At 32.6% G+C, this 17,748-nt stretch overlaps 1 protein-coding gene across 1 annotated transcript in view; it reads right to left on the bottom strand.

The window, feature by feature from the left end:
• Positions 1 to 17,748, bottom strand: part of CSMD3 (CUB and Sushi multiple domains 3) — a 596,977-nt gene that overhangs the window by 223,584 nt on the left and 355,645 nt on the right. Inside the window, exons 17-20 of the mRNA XM_085053430.1 lie at positions 16,193 to 16,331; positions 11,296 to 11,483; positions 8,648 to 8,836; positions 735 to 851 (exon numbers count right to left, since the gene is read on the bottom strand). Coding sequence (XP_084909556.1) covers positions 735 to 851; positions 8,648 to 8,836; positions 11,296 to 11,483; positions 16,193 to 16,331 — 633 coding nt within the window. The remainder of the gene's footprint in view (positions 1 to 734; positions 852 to 8,647; positions 8,837 to 11,295; positions 11,484 to 16,192; positions 16,332 to 17,748) is intronic.

Raw genomic sequence — 17,748 nt, forward strand, 5'->3', positions numbered from 1 at the left:
TGATGAAATTCAGAATTGAACTTGTCTTCCTTCTTCTCCCTTTCATTCCTTTTTCTGTATTCTTTCCAGTGTCCCAATATAATGATCCTTTCTGTGTTCTTACCAGCTTACTCTACTTGGATTCAATTTCTCTTATGACATCTCTGTCTTCTTCCACCAGAATTAAATCTTATATCTCTCTAGCTCTTTCCACTCATAGTACAAGAATACTGTGCAGTCACTCCCATATTTAACTTAAGAGATCAACAACAACCTTAAAGTGTGATCCATCTCATCTAGTACCAAAACCTTTCATTCGAAAGCAACACATTATTTCTAGGAAACTCTGCTACCTGGAAATACCAGCTTCCAGGTGTGTCTTAACCATTACTTAACCTCTCAGAGAAGAGTTAAAATCAGTATTACATCTTTTTCCTGAAATCTGCCTTCAACAAATAACCACATCTTCCTTAAAAGCCTTCTTTCCTTCAGCTTCTGTGATCAGTCATTATATAATTCTATCCTGCTGACTTTCCATTCTGGGGGAAGTATAAGGACCTAGTCCACTTCTGGAATTCAAGGAGTTACTACAAGGAAATTAAACAAACCCAAAAATCAGCAATGCAAATCCAAGTGCTTTGGTGCTAACCTAGGTCTGTTCTAGAGCAGAGAATACTGGAATTACATATTAAAAGAAAAAAAAAAAAACACAAAAAAAAAAACCCGTGTGGAAAAACAGAAAAGGATTCATTTACCTTTTCCATGGGTAACATCCACAGTCCATGTGCAATTCAGTGAATTTGGATATAGATCAGGATAGCCTGGGGATAAAATTGTTCCACTAGGTCCTCTAACATCTCCACCACATAAAGCTAGAAACAAATAAAATAATATTAATAATAATAATTATAATAATAGTAGTAGCAGTAGTAGTAGTAGAAGAAAACACACAGATAAGAGAAAATGTGAGAAAATAAACCTAAAAATGTCTGCCTTTAAAATTACTTAGAAGTAGTTGCTCAAATGATTCAGCAATTTCAGATGTAACTAGAGGATATTTTTATACAATATAAAAACAAATACAATCAGTGATTAATTAATATATCCTTCCAATGTAATGAACACAAACTCTCTCCTCTCCTCTCCTCTCCTCTCCTCTCCTCTCCTCTCCTCTCCTCTCCTCTCCTCTCCTCTCCTCTCCTCTCCTCTCCTCTCCTCTCCTCTCCTCTCCTCTCCTCTCCTCTCCAGCAGGTGTTAAAGGTCTTGATAGGCAGTTTTGGAGAGATGCAAATGGCAGCTACTCATCTGTGATTCCAGTTGATACAAATATCAAACCCTCTTCCCCTTGCTCCACAAGCTGCCACTTACCTATTTATTGCTGGGGTCAGTGCTTCCCACCCTACTGCCACAGCCACGAGGGTGAGGGAAGCAGCCTGTCACAGGCTGGAAGATCAATGTCCCTTTCTGAGAGATGCTGCCCCACCTGCACTAGCTGGTTCAACCTGCTCCTACCCCTCCTGTAACATCAGTAGCAACTACTAATGCAGCACTCAACAGTATGAATTGTAAAGGGGGGGAGAAATTTGGCTTTTCAGTATGTGCTCAAATATATACACACTTCAGGAGAAAGGTGCTGTGAGTAATTTGTTGCATCATGCTGTTTCTTCTGCTACATCTTTATATTTATGCTACTTACGGAAATTTCTGCTATACATTGATGGAGTAAATACAGGAAGTTATACCCATTTTTCATTTGTAATGTTATATATTTGAGAATAAATATATTGACATGTTACAATTTTCTGCCTGTAGATGTACATTCGTAACTGATTTGAGGACAAACCAGACAGAGAATCAAGAGAACATCTGCAATGTACCTCCTGTCTAACCCTGTACCTAAGCAGACATTTGTTTCAACAAAATATATGCATTTTCCAGATATTTCAGTATCACTGTGGAATGTTTTCATGAAGATAAAATATTTTTCATAATAAGGTTATGGCACTGCATACCATCATTATTTTCAGGACACTAAATGAAGACAAGTGTACATTTAATTATATTTTTTTAGAGATCAGAAATGGAACTTCATCTTACATCCCAGGATACAGACTGCTCTATCTTGCCTAGCTAAAATTTGTTTGATCATTCTAAATAACTGTTTTTTTGTTTTAAACATGCTTACTTGTCTAGATAGCCTCATGACTGTTTTGTATGTGCTATTTCTCCTGCCAACCTCCTAGCCTTTGCTGGCCTAGTTGTAAGATGTAAATTTGCAAATCCAGTACCATAGGCTGAAATAAGACATTCTAGGACCACAATTGCCCCATCTCTTCATTGCTGCCACAGGCAAATAACCTCCTTCCATATTAATTTTCCTTCTCACTTCTCTGATGAAGAGACAGTGAAGGCAAATTCTGCCACCTTATCATCTGATCTTGCTGTATTCAGGCATAGGCAAAACACAGTCAGGGCTGTGACAGCATGTTATTGGCACTTCTGATGGTATCTACTTCATCCATTAAATAAGAAAATATAGTCAATTTTTATAATAATGGGATATAGACCAAACAAATAATATATTTTACAGGGGGTGTTAGGAAAACCTTTCAGGAATGCAAACAGTAACAAAACATCTATGGCATGTCATCAGCCCTCAGTGTAACTCTGTGAAGGCTAGCAGATTGCAAAAAAAGGCATCAAGGGACTAGCCTTTTAGAAAATAAAGCCAAGTTGACAAATCAGAAATAGTAAATGTGCAACTGGCCCTGATAAAATGGCAAACAGCCCAAGCATGTAATACCACTACCAGTATCTGACTATTTTTCAAAATGCAATGGAAAACAGAAGCATGTAAAAATAAGAACAGCAAAGGACAAACACACATATTTCCAAATTCTACCTTTCTTTCACTTTATGTGATTACACTGAGATGGAAGGGAGGAAAGAGTAAAAGTACAATGAATATTTAAACAAATAAGTGAAGCACTATTTTTGATTCTTAATGGGAAAAATGGAATATTATGTTAACACAATAATTATTTTGGTTTTTATGAAGTCAGAGAAGCTGAATCAAGACATGTCTGCTTTACCATGTTTTCCAAATAGCGAGAAACAAAATTTAAAAAAAATTGAAACCCCAAAACTAAACACAAAAACAACAACAAGAAAAAGAATAAAAGAACAAAACTTAAAAAGAACAAAATATAAATGTTATTGTATGAAATACAGATAGGTACCTGGAAGTATAGTGTAAAGCAGCTTTACAACACTGTGGTGGTAAGAAATGATGTAACAATTTAAGAAGCAAGTTTTGGATAATGATGAATGAAGACTCTAATTTAATAGTGAAGTTTAGTGACTCCTTCAGATGTTCAGCTGAAATGAATTATTACAATATTGGGTTGATTACTTATACTTTCTTGTGTTGTAACTGCATTTATTTTGCTCAGTAACACGATCAGTCAAAAAAAAAAGTGACAGCAATCAAGCCTAGCTTAAAAAATGGCCCAATATGTATTTTGAAAATAATTTTGGCCCAAACAATTTCAGAACCTTTAGTCAGGCTACTCATGTCTCAGCAGGAGACATGCAGGCCATGCCTCATCCCTGAAATACATGAATAATTGTAATAAAAACACTTGACTTGTGTCATTCATAGCAAGATTCCACTTCAGGCCATATTTCATGCTTCTGTAAAACTGTTATAGGAAATCAATCTTGTAATACTAGAAATAGTCTTACAATTTCTAGCCTAAATTTATTTATGTTCTGTTTTTACCCATTTGATCTTCTGCTAAACTGTCAGTATGTTCCATTCCCCCTTGGGGTCTCACTTGTGAAGGCTGGCAAACCACATAATAATCTATGATTTTGGATCACTAATGGGACAGGTTTTTAAATCTATTTCAGTAAGATACGTTTTCCATCTCCAAGACCCCTTCATTAACAAGTGCAAGTATTTAGCTGTCTTGTCACAGCAGCTATGCTACAGAAGCATATTGCTAGGACACTTTAGATAATGACATTTTTGTTCATATTTGGTTGGTTTTGGTTTTTTTCCATTTTGTTCTCACATGCCCTGTGTTCTCGTTTTAACATATTTATATTTTACTGCAGAGGTCAGTTTGTATGTTCTCTTCCTGCGGGGATCATCCTGTTTAGCTAGCTTAACACTTATTCACAGAAAACCATCTTAAATTTTGCTTGTTATACCATGCAATGAAACTCAACAACCACTTATTATGTTTGCTGTTACCTGAGGTCTACAAATACAATTTACTATCTATTTAAAACTTATTTGTTTTGACGTAACACAAGTCAGTCTCGGAGTTATGAAAACTATAGCAATATGAAATGTCAAGAAATATGCATGTTAGACGAAGGGGGTCCCTATATCCAAAAAGGACAGAACATCAAGAGATTGTGTCAGTTATTTTAGTAAATCAAAATAAAATAATTTTGATATATATAAAAATACAGATATACATAAATGCACTTTTCAATGTATTTCAACACAGAGTGCTCACTAGTAATTCAGTAAAAAAAAAATAAAACAAAAAACCAAAACCCTAAGTGTTTTACTTTTTTTGCCTGATTGAAGATGGTGATATCTGTGAAATTAACATTTTTCCCATTTTGAAATGGTATCACCTATCATTTTCTCATGTAAAGATTTCTCAAGAGACTAACCATAGATCATCAACCACAACTCAGACACTAACACACAATGATGTACCTCAATTCTGTCAGGAAAGATAAAATAATCTGAAGAAGCAAAGCTTTCAGACAAAAAAATGCTTTTTTCAATAAGTTCAGTTTGTTGTAAGTACAAATAATTGAAAACTACTTGGTTTTCAGAGGTAATGGGAAGAGAAAACACACAATTATAATTGATTAGTAATAAAAATTAGTTTTCGTTTTAAAGCATCATCAAAGAAGACTAATAACATATGCTACATTAGAAAGAACTGCAGAGAAAAATATTTATATGGAAATATGTTTGTGTATATATAACTCTAAATACAAATATATATGTGCACAAATACACAGAGGCCTCATTACATTCATTTGCTTAATTGAGTCTAACTTCCAACTGAAAGTATAATTCTTAGACGATTTTCATTTATTGTGCAATTGGACAATAAAAGTGACATATAACATAGAGTTTAAAATCACTGAAACAGTGAATTAGAGTTTGAATCTCATATACTGTGCTTCATAGACCAAGAAACTTCAGCATTTGTCTTCCCTAATTACAGAAAATGTAATGTATCTTAAAATGGGATGTAGGTCAGTAGGGGTAAATAAATAACGATACGGACATTAAATTAACATATTCAGTTTCAAGGAAAAAACCATAGTCTTGAGTTACATTACACAAGGGATTAATTTAATAGAAACTAGCGTAGCCTAGATTACTCACAATAAAGACTTGTATTTTTACCTTCTTATTTAATTTTACAATAGACCAGACATTTTCTCCATTTCCAATTCTGGCCTCTACCACACTGAAAATCTGAAACAGGTTTTTTAACAGCTGTGTTTTAATGGAAGTATTATTTTTATCTTAGAGATGTCAACAGAAAGGACATAACACCTCAGCATCACCCTGAATATGTTCCTCATGTACTGTGTAAGTCATATTTGCTAATTCATTTGGACATCTAGGGGTTTCCAATAAAAACATTAAAGGTTTTTTATCATCTTCCTTGAATTATTTTCATTCTATTTATTAATTTTCTTAAGTAAATTAAGATCAGGTGGAATGACAATATTTATTTTTAATTCAAATAATGAATATGAATTATCTATTAGCATTCAATTTCATGTTATGGTGAAGGGAATAGAGAGCACTTTACACTCTTAATTAGGTATCTAACTTGTACATTCATTTTCCTGTAATTTTTGATGGGATTAATACAATAATTCATACACTGAGTAGAAGAGATTTCCTCACACATATTCAAAGCTTGAAAGCAAAATTCTCCCATAGTATTCATATAGAAAGGACATTATAACACATAATTTGGTCTTTTTAGTTAAGCACTGGAAAGTGATTATAGTCAAGAGATTCAGGACTTTCCAGATATACAATATATATCCAAATATATTTCCAGATAGATATAGATGATATAGATGATATGTAGATATAGATAGATATATAGATATATAGATATATAGATATAGATAGATATAGATATAGATATAGATAGATATAGATATAGATATAGATAGATATAGATATAGATATAGATATAGATATAGATATAGATATAGATATAGATGATATAGATATAGAGATATAGATATAGATAGATAGATATAGATAGATATAGATATACAGAGAGATAGAGATAGAGATGATAGATAGGAGATATAGATAGACATAGATATAGATTATATAGATAGATATAGAGAAAGATATAGATGATATAGATATAGCTATAGACATATCCAGGTATCAGGTAAAAAGCGAATCATATGTAATTGGTAGATGGGAATGGTATAAAGGTATTACAAGCAGTATTTTCTCAGCAAAGCTCATAACCATCTATCTCTTTTATACTGTGATGTTTATCCGTGCAACATCCACACACATAATGAAAAAATTAGTTTACACTACTTCAAAGAAAAGAATTTCAGTCAACACCATGTTCTACTTTGAGGAAGAACTCACATTAAGAAGTCTAAATTTTTTTCCTTTTGTACTCACTTCTCCAAAATGCACACATTCATGAGTGGTCATGAGTGTCTGCACAATTATCATGGTCTGTCTCCACATCACTACACGATGTAATTGTAAAAAAAGAGATGCAACTATCAAAGGAAACAATCAAAAAAGAATTCTTCTCTAAAGAAACCATCAGAGTAACACATTGAATGAACAGTAATAGTGACTGATGTGTTTATTAGTGGCATGATTAATACAAACCCATATTCTCAGTTCATGCAAAGAACAATCCATTTAGCAAATGCCTTTTTTCCCCAGGGGTGCTCTGCTCTGGATTGTTTTAAAAAACATTACACCAAAGAAATTCAGCAATGAAATTAAAATTATATCAACCATAAACTGATTAAATTTAGTAGAACAAATGTACTCAATCCTACCTTTAGAGCATATTTATTGAATGGACAATTGCCATTTAGCAACATGCTCTGGAGAAAAGAAATCTCATTTACTTAATTAATTGCATGCTAGTTCAGCATCTTTAAGAAGAAATTAATCACAATATGTAAGTTTATTTCACAACAGAGCACACTATTCATAGGGAGTGTGTTTATATTGTTTGTTTTACATGGTTACCATCTAGTGCCTATCACCATGAGAAAACACATCTTAATTTTATGGACCATTCAGCAAAATATAGTACCCTTGACTGCAAACTGTGGGAACCCTGCAATTCTTCATTGCAAGAACCTGACTGAGATGGAGAATCTTTTACAAAATATGCTTGCAGAACTACAGAGGGCCATTTTCAGGAAAGTGATTATTCACACCCGTTTCTACCACCACAGATTTTGAGTATTATCATACACTGTCATATTCAACTGACTGAAATATAAAAACCCAAAGCATTTCCAAACTATACAATCTGAAGGACAAGGAAGTGGCTTCTGTTTCTTAAAGAAAGTAATACAGTGGATATGAATAGGTTTCCATATGGCAAATCACACATGATTCAGAGAGTTTCTTCATCATTCTTCATTCAGATTTTTCTTTGCAAGTAAGTGTCCTAAGACATTAAGAACTCTAGCAGAAAAATACACTGTCATGTGTATTGTGTACCCCATAAAGGCTCAAGAGACTTTCTTTGGTTAAATACTACCCTAGAACTAAATGGTTATATTATTCCTAAAAAAAATTTAACATGAAAAACGTGTACCATGCTCCTAGGAAGGAAACAGTTTTAGAGATGTAAACATCTCAAATAATGTAACTTACTGAGCATTAGAATCTACTTTCCTAATATTATATATCATTGATATTGCCCCAGCATTTCCCAACATGGGAAAAAACTAAAATAAACTATTCAGATTACAAGAGATGACTGAAAATATTACATAATTTTTCAGATTTAATGATATGATGAGACCTGTTACTTAATCCCACTTTTGTCTGCTTTAATAATTATATGCTTAGTCATCAGATATAATGTGGCCCTAAAAATTCCCACAACGATTGAAAGGTGTCGAGTTCTGTTAACGAGCTAGAAACACAGTGATCATCATGAAACAGGAGAAAATGCAGGTTTTGAGTCACGTACAAATAAACTTCATTTCATGTTTTTTATGTCAGCAAATCTGTGTCCAGAGATGGACAGCCCAACACAAGTATTTGCAGACTGTAACAAATGCTTTACAACCAGATACACATAAACCTTGCAACAAGTTAGCTCACAGTTACATAAATTCAGATAGATACACCTCCAGTAATCAACAGGATTAAATATATATAATTTTATGGTTTTATGATTATATGTCTCATCACAGAGATATATGACATTTATTTCCTCTAACTGTTTTTTTTTAAAGAAAAATCTATTACTTTTCTTTCCTGAAAATATAGGTTTTACAGGCTCTGGCATTTAACTCATTTTGACTAATAATAGTTTGGCAAAATTTGTATATTTTAAAAGTACTCTTTATGAAATCTATTCATCCTTACCATCACAAGTTGGGAGGGGGTGACTCCACCAGTGATTTTTTTCACATAGTAAAGGCTCCTCATGACTCAGCCTATAGCCTGGATCACAACTAAATGAGACAGTGGAACCTATAGAGAAGTCATGTCCATAACGACGTCCATGCACAGGTATGCCAGGATCCAAGCAAGAGTAAGTATTAACAGTTACACCTAGATTAAAAAAAAATTTAAAAAAGAAAAATAAAAAGTTAAATAAAAAAACTTTTTTTTTAATTAGTTTAAATAATTGGTTGTGATGTGAGTGGAGGTGAAGGCTTCATTATTATACATTTACAGTGAATTATATTTCCACTATTTTTCTCCACGTTACCATTATAAGATGCCATGAATGACAATTTGAATCCTGCCGCTGTTGCAGAGAAAAACAAGAAAAATATCACATAATTTACAGGACATCTAGTTTGATCCCATCTCAGTAACATCAAGTGATTCTGTACCCGATTCTGATATTGAAAAGCTCTGATCATCACTCAGAATTCTGACTTTCAGCCTTTAATTTTCCTGATCAAAACCTGCTAGCACAGCTGAACTTATTTTCATTTCTTTTGATATTTGAAATATTTACATAGATCAATTATTTCCACATATCACACTCATACCTAGTGTTATTTGATATGTAAGACATTGAGAAGATAAAGAATAGCAAAAAAAAAAAAAGTAAAGAGAAGTTGAGTTGATAAAGGGCATTTCAATGTATGCTAAAAAATTGAACCTTTTAGATTATTTCCCAGTGAGATGTCCATATAGAAAGCTCATATAAAGAAGTTCATTATGAAATAATAATGAAAAAACCAACCCACTATGAATAATACCGAAGTTAGTAAATTATAAGAAGTATTCAGTTTAAGATTTTTTTATGGGTGTTATTTCTTTCATTCCTACACAGAAGTCATAAAATATCTTTCCTTACAAAGAAATTCAGTGTGGAAAGATGTAATTAGCATAAAAGTTAAGAACATATAAAAGATCCCAGCTTCCAATACAATATTTGAAGGGAAGAGAAATGATGAAAAGGAGACCATTGATCATTATTACTATTATTATTCCCTAAAATGAAAACAGAAATGGATTTTACTGGATAATACAAGACAAGAATCCAGTAAGAAATGAGCAAAAATAAAATGAATACTAGACATCTGTGTATAAAGAGGGGCTATTAAATAGAAAAGAAACTACTTAAAATTGTTTATTTTGTGTACAAATGGTAAGAATATATATTTTCAATGTTCTTTGATAGCATAAATTTATCTTTTATTCACCACTAGTGTAAAGAGAACTGTGGGGTGTGGATCAGTTTTACAAAAAATGGGATTTTATAATGAAATTCAATAATATATTTATAAAGAAATTTCAGGTTTCCTTTCAAACCTTATTTAACTAAAACAGTTTATTATTTGGAATAAGTGCAGATTTCCTCTTTTTCCTGTTCACATTCCCATAGTATAATTTCTACCATTTAACATATTCAGTTCTTCTAAAACTTTAGTGGTCTCTGCTGGCAATATTAATGTAGTTTTCCTGATGTGCTAAGATAGCCTTCCTTCAAACTTCAGAACAGATGAGAATTTACCAAAATCATCACTTGTTCATAACATAGATGATAAAAATGGAATTTTGAAGGTGAATGCTAGGACAATTGATAATTTTGGCATAGTAACAGATTTTTATTTTTTCAATGAACAGCCTTAACTTAACATTCACTGAAATCCAAATCAAACTGAATTTTATCTGGCAACATCAACTCCATGCATATTGTTTTCAATATCCTTATCATTAGTGGTCAGGAATAGTGAAAATTGCAAGAAATAATGTTATAAATTAAGAACATCTGAAAATTTTTTGTGATAATTCCAACATGTAGAAGTGTGAAACAGGAATGGACAAACAACATGCTTATGACCTTTACTAAGCAAATCAGATGGTGATTACAGTAAAAACATTATTTCTCATGTAAGTAGGAATCATTACAAAAAAAGTCATATTTAGAAAGACAAAATGTGAATTTAATTATAATATTTTAACATATTATTTTAAATAATTAATAAAATATGAAATCCTGCTGATACTTCCTGCAGCATAGTTTATATGCCTTTAATAAGGAAAAAAGAATACTTCCATGTCAGAAAATATCATATAAGCAAGTTTTTAGAACACTGAAAGTCCATAATCAAGCAATTCCATTTCTTGGTTTTCAGGTCATTATGTAAACTGCATTTCCCCCTGCCTTCAGTTAGAGCTGCAGACACATCAGTCAGAACATTAAATCAGTGATTTTCTTATATTTTCCTAATCTTCCTGATCCTATGCCATTTTACACACACCAAAATGTATTGTTTAAAATATAAGAATATAAAGACATAAAAGCAGCCTCCAAAATAAAGGCATTTGCTTCTCATTCTCATCATTTGATTCTTAAAGCACAGGGAAGAACATAAATGATATTAAATACAAATAAAATTACTGGTCATCGCTTTTGTAGTTTAACATTGCTAAATCTTTCCCAGACTGAGAAATAACAGGAATTTACCAAAGATGACATCTGTACATCACTAAAGTAAGCAGTGGGTGGGGTGGGGAGCGTAGAAATCGAACAGTACTGAATTACTTACTTTCATAGTGAATTTTGAATCCATTGTTAGAACGACTGTTATCAGTTGTAAAGAGAAGATACATGAAATTGCTACTGCTAAACAGAAACTGTGGGACCTGTGTACCATTGTAAGATCCCAAAAGTGGAGATAGTAAGTTTGGTCCATCGTGAACTTCCAAAACATCGTAATTGAGTTCAGTCTGAAATCTGGAATTGAAGAAACACACAGAGGCACAAATTTAAAGAGACAGTCAAAACAAATTCAGTAAACCCATATTTTTAAACTGTGCACCTTTCCTGATAATATTTTTTCTCCACCTATCTATTTTGCAATATCAATACAACAATATCTTCTATAATTTATACAATATTAAAATTTCAGGTTAATGCCTCAACAAAATGAGAAATAAATTTAAACTCCTTGAGCTGGTTTGTATTGCAGGAAAAAAAAGCCAGAAACACATATTTTTTTAAAATAAAGACTAATATTACTTGCATATACTATTTTATAACACAAAATTATTTGTATTTCTTGAATAATTAGGTAAATTATATGGAGGGTATGTCGATCCATTTGGCACAAATATCATCAAGGTACTTTGTATTATCAAAGATTCATACTATTGAGTTCCTGCGTTACAATCACCTATAAGCAGGGATAGAATTGACTCTTGATTCCAGTGGCTATGTGCCAGCTGAGTCTCAGTAGTGACAGAAGTTATGAGAAAAATCCCCACAACTAAAAATCCTTCCTAGAAAGCACTAGAAAACAAAATGCCTGTTTAAATACAGCATGTGTGCAGTCCCTGCCAAGGAAAAGCTGAGTGTGATAGCGCTGCTAGATACCTTCTTGCTTGTCTTGTTTTAGATGGTATCAGCAATTCCAAACACCTGTTTGGTATTTTGACAGTGGTTTATCTCTTTCTTGCTATGACAGACTTTAGATCAATCATACTGCTTTATAATGGACTCTGATGGATTACTGAAAAACCTTTTTGGAATTAAAAAGCAACAATTAACAGCAGGATGCTACAAGGACCCTTCAGATATTCTTAATTCTCTCTCTGATTTACTTAGATGCCTAATTCGGCTTAGTGAAATCCATTCAAAGAACTGCATGAGTAAAGCCAATGTACTGAAGAACTCGATATTTCACTATTTATGTCCCATGAGTCTGAGCCTAAAGATCTAAAGGAGGCTGGCAAAAGACAAGAAGATAAATTCAAAAAAACATGTTTTCTTTTACTGATGTTCTGCTCACACTAAATAACATATTAAAGAGCACAGAACCAAAGTAATAGCGAGTTACAGAAATGAAGTGGGATAATCCTAGAAGCAAGAAAACTGAAAATTTTGGGTTTTGTTAGTTCCCGCAAGAACTCACAATGATATGCTGCAATAACTGGCTCTTTCGAATACTTTTCTTTTTTTTCCCAGTAATATATACAATACAGAAGAAATCTTGGAAACATATTTTTTATCTTTATCTTGCTCTGCTTTCTTAGCACCTATAGCAAAAGCATACTTGAGACCAATGGTGTAAAAAGCCACAGACCTTATAAATGTAATGCAGCTATGAGGCCAGTCAAGTCAAGCTGAAATTAAGTTGAATCTCCAAAGACATAAAGGAAATTCTCTCATAAGTACTTGGACTATATGCACCACCACAAACAGCAGAAAAATATGAACATGAAAAAAAAAAAATTACCCAAGAAAGAAAACGTAAGAACCCTTTTTAAGTGTGATGAACTGAAACAAATTTGAACGGGGAATTATGTTCAATGCCTTTGCTTCATCATTTGGCTTAAAAACTGGTCAATTTAAATTTAATGTATAAATTTGATGCTTACATCAGTTTTTCCTTCACTATCTTTCCTCTTGATGCTCAATGTATCTGATATATTCATATACTGTTTTTCCTCTGGTGTGGGAATACAGTAGAGACTTATAGGAAACTGAATAAGAAATAGTCTGTCCTCATGTAAGACCCTTCCAATGTTCTTTCCTGCTTAATTGATCACTACTGTTAAATTAACCTAGATGTCTTGATTGCTATGTGATGTCTATTCTTATGGAGGACTCACAAGCAGACAGGAGCGAAACAAATTTTAACACAGGAGATGCCACTTTTTTTAAGAGGCCTTATTTGAATAGATAAAGCTGCCTGAATATTTATAGCACACATCTTTGTTTCTAGGAGACACCCTTATCAACTCAATGCAGTGTGAGGATATCCTGCTGCACAGTACATGTTCAACAGACAAACATGACTGGTACTCCAATCAGTAGTTTGCTATCAGCATCTCTCACATTTAAATACTCATAATTAGGCTTCATGATAAACACTTCATTAAAATGAAGAATGGCACTGCCATTTCTCACTTCTGTCATTTCAATTGAGCCCAAAAAGATACTGATTTATAACAAAATACCAGCAGATTATCTTAGTTATATCCGTAGAACAGGAATAAACTTTTAAAAATATATATGCACAATCATATAATGATATGAAAAAGTTATTTTTGCATTCTGAAAGCATAGAAGTAGTTATTTTTATTTGCTTTGTCTGTAGGTCTCCTTTTTTTCACATCTTTGTCTCCTTGGCACAGGAACACTTATGCATACAGTCATGGAATGCAATACCTCGCTCCTATCCAATGTTTTAAGTGAGAAGATATAGGAAGATAGGAAGATTAAAAGGAAGCTACTCTGCAAGTGGGAAACTTATAAAATCCAAAATTTATATAAAGGCTCTAGACATGTACCATAAATACTTTTCCCTGACAAAGAAATTAAAAATCTTTCAAATAACTACACATATGGTGGAAGTTTTGGTATTTGCAGTAATAAAGGCAGAAAAAGTATGTGTGTTTTTCCAGACAAAGTTGAAATGTAAACAGCTGGGCAAAATATGAGTTTATTTGTTTTAATCACATAGGAAATTCATTTGGCTATAGTTTTAAAAGTGTATATTTCAACAAAATTATCCTTTTGTCTTAAGAAAGTGCAGCTGAAAATTTGCAAGCAGAAGCAGCAGAAAAAGGATAGCCAAGATTAAAATAAGCCTTTAAAAAGCTAATATATTAATGACTCAGAATGTATATTTAAATTATGTGAAAAATAATAATGTCTAAGTAAAAAATATAACAGTAGTTTATAAAACGTTTTCTTTCAATATACTACAAAGATTTATTTCATCATTTGATTTATAGAATAACGCTTGCTTTACATCCAGACATGTAACTATATAAAAGTGCATCTGTCTGAACATACATAGAAGTATTTCTACATGTACTGCTGCCCAGAGATACATAGGAGTACACGTCTATATGTGAGTAGGGCCTCTCTGCATTGCTTCATCTGAGCAATATACATTCCAGACCAATTTCTGACAAGTGACAAGAGTGTCAAAAAATGAGCAGCAATGGAAAAAAAAGTGTCATATAGAGGATAGAAGCTTTCTCTATGATCCAAAGAGACCACATCTTGTTCTTATCACTTCCTTACAAGAATAATAGAGGTTGTACAATTTTATGATAAGGCATTAATGTATCATAAACAATAAGTGTATGCAAGAGACTGTCAGATTTAGTAAAACTCAGGTGCAAACAAAGATATAAAGGCAAATGCTTCTCACTTTGAATTTACTGTGCACATCAAATGTGTAGTTTAAATGAATTGCTGAATTAAAAAATCAATTACCTGAAATTACAGTTTTCTTTTCAAAAACTTAAAAGAAGTTTGAGCAGGAGGGAGTTATTCAGGTTTTTATGGAATTCTAACAGGTAAAAATTCGGTAAATAATTATTTTAAGTGATATACTAGTGATTTTGGAAGACTATCTTTCATGGGATGTTAAGGATAGAAAATAACTTTGAAGTGTAGATACTACTTGTCTTTTGATTGTTTACATTGTCCCATGAACACTTTATTATAATGTAAGCTACAGTGTAAAAAAAACACTTTAAAAATCTTATTACAATGATAGTATTTTGCTAAGAGAATATGGATCTCATCCCTTGCTAAAAACAACTTTGAATTGCATTAAAATGAAGAAATTCTTTCTTTTAAGTCAAGTGTGAGCAGGCCTAGTCAAAACATGCTGCATAAATATCAACTGAAAAGTACTTGTATGATATTTGTGCACTGTAATTTTGATCATTAATGGCACTTTTTTACTTGGTCATCATCTAATTTTAGTAATATTTAAAATTACGAATATTCAAATATAAAATATATGAAGAATAGTATTTAATTGCATTTTCTGTCTTGATTTCTGATAAAGTGTTCAAATTAAATGCCAACATCTCACTACTGTGAGAAATGTAAAGTGCTCAGCACATTTCAATCCTTAGATTCAGGAAGGGACCTTACTAACAGACATCAGTCTAGGAAAAGTGCAATGCTGCAGTAATTTGAGGACACTGGAACTCCATCCTAGAGCACACAGTCCTTTCACAACAATAGATCAGCTGATACGATAATTAAATACTCAGAGTGGATAAAAATATGAATGTATTTAATTTAGTTTTCACAGCTGATTCAGATTTTCAGAGTTGATGATCATGTGGTTTTGAGACAAAAAAAGAAGAACATAGTAATTATAATTCACCATAACAATATGGTTACAAGCAAATGAAACATACTAATATTTAAAAACAGATGACATTTTTAACTGGGCCAGACAGGCTTAAATATAGGCAAGAGGGTAGAAATTTCAAAAGCTTTTCATCACATCAAAGTAAAAATTACACTGAAGGCAATATCTGTGCTCTGAAGGAGTTTCAGAAAGTCCTACCTGATAATACAATTGCTTGATTTTAGAGACAGTGCAAATTAATGTTATGATAAAGCTAGTAACACCTGTTTCTGCGTAAAAACTGGAAAACATATATAAGAAAAATATTAGCCAAGACCTTTCAAATGTAATTTTGATAGAGTGTCCAGGTTCAGCTTCTATCACCCACTCACAATTCAAAGAATCTTTATAATACCCTGGCCAGCCTGGAGAGAGGATTACTCCACTTGGAGATGAAAAATGCCCACCACATGGAGCTAAAAATGAAACAAAGAAAAAGGTAAATAATACAGATTTATTACATGCAATTCATAATTATCACTTTCAATATAGGACAAACAGAATGAACAAATATTGAAAATCCAGTTGCAGGAAGATGCAGCAGCTTCAAAGCTATCAGGTTCTGTGGTGTTCAGAATTAGATGGAAATACTTGAACTGAGACTATAAAAAGATGAAATAAACTGTACAATGATTCTGAGAAGGGTTTCTTTCCTACTGTATTTTTATGTGCATAGTACATTTTCCTGCATTAAAGAAAATAAACAAAACATAGTCTCTACAAAGTGTCATTATTGTTGTTTTTAATTGTGGGCAGAGAGATCAGAAAAACTTTCTAAAGCTTCAGCTGAGTATGAAGCTAGAAACTAATGAACTGTTATTTTAACTTTGACATGAATCCACTGTCATACCACGTACATTTTGCTTGGCATGTTGGCAGTCCTAATTCCTCATTCATGAAAAAGACATACTTACCATTCTTACAAGATTAGTTGATATTTTTTACCAGAAATACTGTAATATATACTTCTGCAAGCAGTACTCATGTACAGGCAAAAGATCACCTGCACCAACCTGCTCAACAGTTTGCCTTGTCCATCCCAGGATGCCACTGGTCCTCTTTGCTGCAAGGATTCATGTTTAACTTGGTGTTCACCAGGACACCCAGGGCCTTTTCCATTTAGACATATTACTTTGCAGGAAAAGAAAGGTGCACCATAGAGTTTTGTAACGCCATTGTTTTAGTGATCCTTCTGCATACAAGGCTACTCCAAAAAAAATCCAAAAAAAACACAAAGCCAAAAAAAAAGCTATGTGTCACAACTAACTATGCATATCACTCTGTATCACAAAAGAGGTTGGAAAGGTCTTACTGTTGACTAGCACTGTTGACAAGCTAGTGTCTCTACTAAAAATAGTGTGAAATATACATTTTCTGACAAAAGCATGGCTAGTTATTAAATTTCTGGTCGCGTTTTTTTTCACCTAATACAGCCTGCAAAACATTTTGGTTGCTCATTTTGACAAAGTAGCACAGTACATATCATTGTCTGTATTATTCTGAACTTCTCCATTACAAAAAATAGATTAATCTTGCTCTCTTTGACAAAACTTCAAGTAGAAGACTATGAATTATTACACATTTGTCTGATGTTCATTTTTGTCAAGAGAATACCAAGGTCTTATATTAAAATGGTAAATTGTTGTAAAGAGGTATTTTTAAATTTTTTTTAGGACATAATGCTCCATCTTTCCCCTATTGTGTAAGGAAAAGAAATGTTCCTAGAACTTAGAGAGTTCAGAATTCAGTATATTTCAAACACTTCTAAATATACAGATGTATGCTCCTTTTTTTACTCAATTATGTATTTAAGGTGGGGTTCTTCAGCTTTTA

The sequence above is a fragment of the Lichenostomus cassidix genome, chromosome 2, assembly GCF_008360975.1.
Source record: "Lichenostomus cassidix isolate B80296 chromosome 2, HeHo_3.0, whole genome shotgun sequence".
NCBI lineage: Eukaryota > Metazoa > Chordata > Aves > Passeriformes > Meliphagidae > Lichenostomus > Lichenostomus cassidix.